The sequence below is a fragment of the Rutilus rutilus genome (assembly GCF_951802725.1).
Source record: "Rutilus rutilus genome assembly, chromosome: 23".
NCBI lineage: Eukaryota > Metazoa > Chordata > Actinopteri > Cypriniformes > Leuciscidae > Rutilus > Rutilus rutilus.
Window position 1 is genome coordinate 5,444,606 of NC_140233.1, and position 10,171 is coordinate 5,454,776.

General features: G+C 37.8%; 1 protein-coding gene across 1 annotated transcript; it reads right to left on the reverse strand.

The window, feature by feature from the left end:
• Positions 1 to 271: 271 nt before the first annotated feature.
• Positions 272 to 9,937, reverse strand: hbp1 (HMG-box transcription factor 1). The gene is made up of 11 exons (XM_084397240.1): positions 9,875 to 9,937; positions 7,613 to 7,793; positions 7,323 to 7,524; positions 7,111 to 7,234; positions 4,671 to 4,782; positions 4,208 to 4,323; positions 3,947 to 4,103; positions 3,712 to 3,856; positions 2,262 to 2,540; positions 1,546 to 1,687; positions 272 to 1,385 (listed from the first exon to the last, which is right to left on the reverse strand). Exons 1-11 carry the CDS (start codon positions 9,887 to 9,889, stop codon positions 1,368 to 1,370), a joined length of 1,491 nt encoding a protein of 496 aa, XP_084253366.1. The 5' UTR covers positions 9,890 to 9,937; the 3' UTR covers positions 272 to 1,367.
• Positions 9,938 to 10,171: the final 234 nt, after the last annotated feature.

The window sequence follows — 10,171 nt, forward strand, 5'->3', positions numbered from 1 at the left end:
AATTACGCTATGTAACTTTTTTTCTATTTTTAATAATAAAACAGTTATGAGAGTATGAAAAAACTGTCTTTACCTAAATGCGATTTGATAAACCTATAAAAATGATTTATATTTTAGCGCTGTCGGGACGGATTTGGCGGGAAGTTGCGTACCAATGTAATTCGCTTGTTTGTACAAACGTAAGTATAAAATCACATTAGTCACATTGTTTATGTTGATAATTTTTTTTTTTTTTCAAGTCAGGAGACACAAAAGAAATGGTGCACATGTGTAGGGTAGCGAGTTTAAATTTTTATTTATAATATGATACAAGAATAGTTTGTGCAAGAAATGGATGGGAACGTTGACCTGTACAATATTAACATAAATGTATTTGTAATGCAATCCAATGGCAAACACAAAACACAACACTCAGTTGCTCAGTTTGGCCATGATTGTGTCAAAGGATACATCTTATCAAGATATATATATTTTTTACACATCATTTCAGCTTGTATACATTTATTGGTTGTATAAGGTTATAATTGAATATAAAGTGCAAAAACAAGAACACTTACAGTGAAGGCATGGCCCTGAAGTGCTGTATGTGACAACATGTGTGTCGTTGTACTTGCTTGCTTGCGTGTGGGACTCTATCCATGTTCAATATGGCCATTATGGATAGACTCTCATACACACACACACACACACACACCTGCACACAGTTACGCAGACACACACACTGATTATGGCCTAGGCTGGACAGGTGTCATATCATATTCAACCATTTTCCAGCACGTCGACGAATACGAAGTTCAACAGCATTCGTCTGTTTGCAATACATTTGAGTCTGTGCAATAAGTTGAGTTATACAAATATAATTAATATGAACAGCTGAAAAAAACAAGCTAAGATCTAAATTTCCCCTTTTTACATTGAAAAATAGACATTATTTGTATATATATATATATCGCTCCTTCGGCCTCAGTAAAATAGCACCACAGGGTTGCACCTTTCAAGCCTAGAAATACGAAATTACCTGATAGAAGAACTGAGCGTTGTCTTGCTTTGGAAAAGTAAGGCATTTTCGTCATTTTTGAAAGGATAAGAAAAATACACAAGCACTGTTAGTTGACTAGATTAAAAAAAAATTTATATCGCATATAATTATATCATGATTTGCCTTTCGTTCATATATTTTTTAAAATGTATTCCTATTTTTCTCGCGAAGACGTTTCGTTGTAATTAGCGAATTTGATTTGTTTTTGTTTTTTTCCCTAAAGCAAGTGCGTGAAGCATCACAGTTGCGGTTTATCATTCTTTTGAGAGAATGTGTATCGGTGTCCGTCTCCTGCTGTCCAGTTCGTGTTTTGGTGACGATCCTCAGGCTAGTTCTGCTGAGAGCCCTAGCGAAATGGAGAGGAATATGATTTAACGATCAATTTCAAATTGTTAATGACCTAAGAGCCAATGAAAATGACGACAAAATCAAGGTAAGTCAAATTTTATCTTTCAAAAACAGATTCGCGATATCAACGCTAATCATGCTAATTCAAAAATGCTAACCGAGTTTGTTCTCTTGCGTTTCCAGCAGTCAGGGTTGAGACGTTTCTGCTCCTCGGCCAGAGCTTTGGCTTCCATGGTGTACAGCCTCCTTTCCTCGTTTTTCATCTTCTTCCATTTATCGCCCAGAATCACGCTGATGGCTCTGAGTAAATTAGACACAGAAACAACTGTAATGCCTCATTTATCCATGTTTTTTTTTTCTTATTCTACGAAAATGTATTATTTTGTCCTATTTTAGTATGGATGCTGCCTATGTAGGAAACAGACATCAAGATAGCGCACTAAGTTTTTATTCTTATAAAATGTTTTTATAATTATGTCTGCCTTACTATTTTTTTTTTTTTTATTATTATTATTATTCAACTTTCATAAAAGCTTACGATGACATTTAACATTAAACATAAGCCAAACAGATATTGGGGAAAATATTTAACAGATTAACTTACATTGTACAGAGTAAAACATTAAATTCGACAAATTATTTTTTTCAAAATAAGAGATGTTTTTATATACTTCTAATAGAATATTTTAAGATCTTTACAGAAAAAAATTAAAGGAGGGTGTTATAGACATTACTTTAGATTTATGTATATGAAACTTCCCAAGAAGAATGATTAACTTTAATGAGTTATCAATTATATCGGAGCCAGTATCAGCTCACTAGGTTCTGGGAACAGAGCTAACGCAAACATGTGTTTGTTTGCACATCAACACACCTGTTGTCTTTGCCGGGATACATCTGTGTGTATTCCACCCTGTACTTCTTGGCAAAAAGCATGAAGGCATTCATTGGCCGCTTGCACTTTGTGGGTGTGGCTCCAGAGCTCCCTGAGGCGTGGCTGCGCTGTGATTTGCTGCTGGTGGAGTGGTGGGAGGAGCCGAGGGCCTCACAGTCGGGACTCACAGCGCCCCCACTGGACTGGGAAGCCCGACGCTGGCGTGCCATACTGCTCAGAACATACACGGCAGAAGAGTCGAGAGGAGTGAAGTCATAACTGTGGGGTGAGAAAACATGTTAAACGTCCGTGGAAAAAATGACCCTGTCCCTTCGGTTACAGAAGGACAAAGGAGAAAAGTACTGGAGGAAATGGGACTGTTACATACAAAAAACAAATAATTAATATACTTTTAGAACTGTACCATAATACCACAAAGCAAGACCTCATGTACCAGTTATCGTTAATGGTTGTGTTATTGTTGTTTGATTTTTACTTCTTTTTCTCTATACATTTTTTTCCCTCCTTGATGTACAAAAAAGGAAAAACTGTTTTAAAAAAAAGAAGAAAAAGATGTTTAACGTGTCAAGTTTAAGCAAAGTTCTTATGTCAGAAATGATGTATCTGTTATTATTATTTTAAAATAATAATAAGATACATCTAGGAAATCTAAACTAAAACTAACTGAATTAAATGAGGTACTAGTTGCAAACAAGTATCAAATTAGGTCATATATCACATTAAATAAGACAAATATATTTTTCTTAAATCATATTTTAATTTGTCATTATCACAATGCAAAAAAATCTTAACATTAATATGAAAAAAGAATGAATATTGGTAATAATTTACACCAGGGTTTCATTTGTTGAAATTAGTTAACATGAACTTAGAATGAAAAATACTTTTTTTTAAATTACTATTATAATATTCATTCATATTTTCAATTAGCTTTTAATATTATATTTTCAGCTTTTATTTTAAATTTAATTTTTGTGTGTACTTTTGTCATTTTTATTATTTTTTCCATTTCTTTTTTTTATTGATATTTTACCAATGTAGACATCAATCCAAAACAACCAGTGTGTTGCACACAAGCCATAAACAAAACAAAATCAAACCAAATAACAGTAATAATAATAATGCTAAATTAAAAAAAGAGATACATATGCAGTATGTTCATTATAACACAATGCAGGAAAACAATCTGCAATCAATATATATGTATATTTATATGTGTGTATTTTTATTTCTATTTAGCTTTAATTTATTTTTATTTCATTTTTTAGTTTAGTGTTTGGTAATTTTATTCCAGTTAGTTGCCAAGGCAACATTGAATTTTTTTCTTCATCAAATATTTGTAATATTTTTATCCAATATTTTGATCTAATATTTTATTGCAGCTTTATTTCAATTAAGGAAGATTAGTTCACAATAACAACGCTGGTACCTCCTAAAAGTGTCAAAAACGACAGAGTCGTCGCAGTTGATGGCGTCACGGTGTCCTGGCGGCAGACACAAGTCTCCGACCTGCATGTCATAGCAGGGAATGCCGTGCTGTACGACGGTAAGGCTCGGATAGAAAGAAGACCACCCTAACACACACACACACACAGTCAGAATAATCTTCTGAAATCACATTGATCTGTTAACGATACTGCGCAGAAAAAGGCTTCTGCATTTACCTTTATTTTTCACAAAAAACGGATGGTCCAGTCTGCACTCAGCAGTCAGAGGCCCTGCTTCAGGGGAACCGGGGTCAAAGGTTAACTTCAGGACAGACTGGCCGAAAGACACACTCTCCTCAAAGATCACCAGCTTTAGACCATCAGAGCCATAATTCTGCGAGACAAGCAAACTTATATTATTTTGGAAATAGGATTTTTTCAAAGCATACTTAGAAGTAACTTGATGAATACTTGCAGGGCTCATGTGTACACGATTACCTTCATCGGGTTGGACTGTGTTTCTCCCTCGTCATCAGAATCTTCATCCGACTCCATCACATCCTCTGCCTCCTGCCACTCCACATTCGGACCTTTGTGGAAGCGTAAACGTGTTCCTAGAGGAAAAAGACGGGGTAGCACAGTGACAGAAGTTTGGTGAGATACTCACATATCAATCAATACACTTTTGTTCAAATAAAATGACACTCAAGTACAAGCAAACATGTTCTAGGAAGAGGGTGTGTTGACTACAATTTGTTCTGAGGACTTCTCGTCCCTCCTGTGACCCAGAGACACGCCTGTTTCCCTCTTTTACTCCTGCTGCTCTGCATTTGTAACAGCAGAAGGTGCTGTTCACCACATTTCCCCGAGTCACTCATTGATAAAATGACTGCCATTACAATATTGCCTGCTGTTCTGTTCCCAAGCTTTTAGGAGCACCTTATCTGCGTGTGTCTTTTACCTTTCAGGAAACAATGCCAGGCAGTGGAGGGCCAGGAATGGGACCATCCCAGGTCGTCATCATCGGACAGAGACGACATACAGAAAATGCCAGACTCCGACTCACTGCTGGCCTGTAAAACGCACAGAAAACAGCCTCAGAAGTCTATACTAGATCTGATTTACTCTTTAACGGCCAGCCGCTGTTTGGCAATAAAGTCACCGTCTGGCTTTAAACAGGCAAATGCATAAGAGTGTATGATTGGATCATTATTGCAGTGATTATTATGTTTCTAGCATGTCATATGTTTGGCATCAGTTCTTCTAACCCTAATTTAACGGAGTGTGTAGCTTTTCATTTCTTGTCAGTACAAGATCTGGGCCAAAAAAGGATGATCCTCTTGATGGAACATTTATTTGCGATATATATAGTTTTACATTTAGGGCTGTCAATAGATTACAATTTAAAAATGGTGTATGCTTAATGTCACGATGAGTTTGCGATTAATAGCACAAAAAGGTGTGCAACTTAGACCATTTATCTTGTTTACCACGTTCATTTTGTCATCATTTGCTATATCCAGCAAAGGAAACCATCAGACTAAATGGTGATTCTCACAAACGACACTTGGAGACTAAAAAAAAAAGGACACCAAATGATATAAGGAGTCCTTATAATTCATACATTTATGCACAAAAAAAAACATTACAGGAAAAAACTTTTCAGAATTCACAGTATATAGTATGTGTACAGTGCAACATCAAAGAGCTTGTTTACATTTTACACAAGTCAAGTTGTGATACCGAACATGGAGATGCCCAAAAAGATTATAAAACCCTAAACCAACCGCCTTGACTTTTGGATTTGATTCGATTTGATTTATTTGACAATAAAAAAATTAATAATTAATAATTACCTACTATCACAGATCCATTCAGAATTACTAAACACAGCAACATACACGACAAATCAAAACATTATCCTGAATGTGTGTGAAAACAAAATGAATGTAGTGAAATGTGTCTGTCCGTCGAGAGTGAACATACAATGCTTGTTTGCGCATCGATATAACGGACTCAGGCGTGCTTACCGTACGTCACCGCAATCATCTTTACCTTGACTGTAATACTCTTCCATCGAAACTTTACTAGTGAGATGTTGCTTTATCTAGCCAAGAAATGTAGTTTGCATGATGGCCATCCAGTGGTGGGATGTTCTACCATTCCCTTCAGTCTGTGTTTCACACAAGCGTGATGTGTAAGGGCTTGTGCTCTTCAGAAACAAATCACAGACCTCGTGTTTTAAAGCGAAACACGCACTGGGAATGAATAATTCACTGAAAACGCAACGCGAGGCTCTATTCTAATGTTTTCTTTACATTAGCGCTGTTTTGGACTGATTGTTTGAATGCATTCGCTTACTGGATCAACGGACCTAAACTTTTCCCAGAGTTTAGCCGCTTAAAATGATCTGATTTCGTAAACAGAGAAGCGTAATCCGGTTAAAGGGTCAGAATAGAAATTTCCGCCTACCAGGGTTTCAGGTGCTTGCGCCATTGTCGACGCTCAGTGTGATGAACTCCCGACTTCTAAGATCATATAATTATAACATAGAAATGTGAACAATTTCACATGCTTCAGTCATTTATTTGCGTTCAATTATTTTATGTCATCCATTGAGCAGTTAACACTGACAGCCATAGTTTATACAGGGCTTGACATTGACTTTTTTGCTCACCAAACACTGGAAAGTGGTTTTCCAAAGTTACTAGTCACTCAGCATTTTCACTGGCCACAATTTTGACATCGATTCCATGGGGGAAAACTGCCATATAGATATTTTTAATATTATCTCATAATTTGGCAGCAGGTTTATTAGGCTGCTGTCACTTTAAGACCTGACATTCGGACCCATTACACTGTTTTATTTAGCCAATATACTTGTCTTTATGTGTGCACACTTTGGGTGTGAGCACAAAATCTGCGGGAATGAGTAAAATTATGCTGAATACGCATGCCGAAATTCAAGCCCTGTAACACCAACAATATTAATCCGGAGAAAATTAAACGAGTGAGTGAGGAGAGGCGGGTTTGTGTGTCACTTGTTGTCGGGGAGAGAGAGAGAGACAGAGAGAGAGAGAGAGAGAGAGAGAGAGAGACAGAGAGAGAGAGAGAGAGAGAGAGAGAGAGAGAGAGAGAGAGAACGTGCAGCTAGTATCGTGTCTCCTGCAGAATAGTTTCCGATATTTCAGTATTGATACAGCTTTTGGCAGGTGTTAATGTCAATATATATATATATAATTTAAATAATATAAATAAGTGTCATGGCCAGTAAATTTGCTGGGTTCACTAACCATTGGCAAGAGCGGCAAAACCTTATTTCTGGACCTTGATATCTGCACATAACTTTGGCATTAAACCTGATTATGAGTGTTTGTGTTTGGAAAGGCCCGTGGCCGTACCCTGGTGCGCCGGCGCTCTCTCATGTGGCTGCGGGCGGGACTGGGGGCGCTGCTGGAAGACAGAGGGGGTCGAGCGTAGGAATGTAAACTGCTACTGCTGGAGAAGATGTGGACTGGAGAAGACCTGCAATGATAATGTGTCATCGTCAGTATAGCCTGAGCTGCACGATTTACATGAACGTGCAATCGTATATATTCCAGGATTTCCTGACCGGTTGTGTGGGGCGTTCTGGAGCAGGGGGCTTTGAGGGCTCGTGGCGATGTTGGCCAGCTCGGTTAGCCAGTTTGTGTGTGAAACGCTGGAACTCCATGCTTCGCCGGGTTCCTCCTCGTGATGCGACACACCCGGGGCCACCTGGAACACGCCAGGGGTCGACTGATTATCCTGCACCTCCTGCAGCTCAGGCAGGTCATCTGCAGAGACACAAACTGTCATTTACAAGTAATCGGAATATTTTTTGCACTTGATTTGTACATATTTTAGACTAAAATATTTAGTTACCGAACTCCATGTGGCTCTCGTTAGAAGGGCAGCCGGGTGAGGAGGGCAGACGCTCATTACACTTGAGCAGGTCGAAGGCCTCGTCCATTCCTGAGCTCTGTGACTGGACTTGCTGGATTCTCTGGGGGACTGACTGAGTTTTCACTTCCCACACCATATTATACCATGTTAGCTGTGAAGGCTGCAAATACAAGAGAAGTGTGTTTAACCCTCTATGGCATAGTGTTGCCATATGGCAACAATTAATTTCTACAAATTTCCTTGCTATTCAGAAAGAAATACAATATATTGCACTATGGCAATTAAAAGGGCAGGCTTAAGGTAGCCAATGATGTGCTGTTTTTAAGTCACATGACATTTGAATGTCCTTCGTTCCCATTGTCACCCTCACACGGAAGACACCCGTTGAAGTGCTCAGAAAATGCTCTATTGAACTCATTTCTAAACATCTCTTCTCAAGTAGCCTATATTAGTAAATCACAAATCAACTTTGTCAAACATAGTTTAACTGTAAATTGAGAAAATATCACTATAATACCACTATGGAATTGCAGTAATGTATTTCCCCATGGGGATTTTTTTTATATATAGTAGCATCAACAATATGATTGCAGTTATTTATTTATTTATTTGAAGTTTTTATTGTAGTATAGTTGTATTTATGTATGATTTCTTCATTTCAGAAAATGAATACAGCAATATTTTACGGAAAGGGCAATAGGAAGAGTGCAGAGTTAGCTCTTCCATGTGATGATAGTGAGGATGAGTTAGCCAAATGATTGGGAATGAAAGGGATTGACTTATTTTTGGTTTGGATGAGTTCCAAGTATATAAATCTATCAATTTCTAAAAGAAATGTGCAATTAAATAGAAAAGAACATCTTGATTTTATCGAAAAACCACTTTTTTTGTTTTGGACCATTTTCTGTTAGCTATTTTATGTAATAAAAACTTATTTGAAAAAAATATTTCATGGTTAGAACATAATGCTTACCATAGAGCGTCAAAGTGAAAGAAAAATGGGTAGGTAATTTCCAGACCAACATACTGGGTTTTGGTTTTGTATTATGTACTTTTCTTTTGAATGAATGAATGAATGAATGAACGAATGAATGAATGAACGGATGAATGAATGAACGAAATGGATGAATCAATGAATGAAGCAAAACACAGCCTTTTCTGTGGGGTATTGTGCAATATGTTCTTGGCCACTGCTTGGTCACGTTGAGCACACGTATATTAAATGAGATAATTTAAAAGGCTCTTTGAGTCATTCATTTCGCCGTGTTAAATTACGCGTTTTGTTTTTGCTAACACTGCGTCCGTTTCAGTAAAGCGCAGTCACGTGACCCGCATTGCACGCAAGGCTTGTTTATAAACTTTCAGGGACTTCGCGCATGCGCAGCGCAGCTCATTCATTCATAACTGCGTAACAACGGGGGATCAATAACAGCGATAGACTGCGCTAGAAAATTCACGATGACTTTTGAGATTCATAGATTGAAATCTCCCCGTTCGATTCAATCGAAGATTGTCCGTGTTTACGAGCGGAAAGCTTCATTTGAGGCTATTTTGCTCGGTTTCAGTTTTTCAGACAGGAAGAAAATAAGATTTTTCAGCTTTCGTGAACAAAACAGACGGAATAGCATAGATGTTTTTGATTTATAATTGATATTTTAGCACGAATAGTGTCTTTTTTAGAACTGAATACGGGAACAATACGGCTGTAGCAACGATATGAAGGTCTTTGTTTGAAAAAATCGCCAAAAATGAATCAACAACTGCGGTATTTAATAAAAACACATCTTATACAGACCATCCAGCGGTGAGACTTTTGATCCACGTAGAATTACTGAAAATAAATGCTTAAAACTGAACTCAAATGTCAATGGTGGGAGCTGTAAACAAAAGAATGTCAACAAGTTGAGACATGGTACATCAAGTCCTTCCTTTCCCCCCAGTGTAATGAATGGAGACCCTGTTTTCTTCTTGGCTTTGATAAAAAAACACGACTGGTTGTGTTTAACTATTGTCACTAAGATGAGGTTGAGAATTACTAAACCACAAGCAAAACAACAAACGTCACGGAGGAAAAAAACCCCCATCAAGTATAAAGTTGTCATTTGCGATCGAAAAAATGAATGACAGTCTTTTTGCTCCCCACGGCCACAACCGTCCCCGTTTAAAATTGTCACGCAAAATAAAGTTCATTGACATTACTGTTTCATTTCATGGTAATATTTCAACAACTTTTTTACTTACCAAACCTGTCGCCATTACCGAGTATCTCTGGCATTCTCCGCGAAGGCAGGACCGATTACTTTTAGATCTGGCCTCCCATTGGTGGAGACGTACGTCAGTTTGGTGAGCTCGAAGCGCGATTGGCTAGACGCTTGGACACTGGGATAGACATGGATGGGTTTGTTATTGTGTTTGTGATTGGCCAGTTCTCCATGCCCGTTACATCAGCCGCGAATTTCATTGGTTGAGACGGCATATTTTATATGAAAGACCCTCCTTCTTTGTTAAATGGGGTCTTGAGATGTATTGTCCTAAGAC

Bases quoted from the DNA above. Each gene is read 5' to 3' on its own strand.
- hbp1 (XM_084397240.1), bottom strand. The intron at 4,783-7,110 runs GTACGGCCACGG...TGCGTTTTACAG, and splicing joins GAGAGCGCCGGCGCACCAGG to GCCAGCAGTGAGTCGGAGTC. The intron at 3,857-3,946 runs GTAAATGCAGAA...TGTGTGTGTTAG, and splicing joins GTTTTTTGTGAAAAATAAAG to GGTGGTCTTCTTTCTATCCG.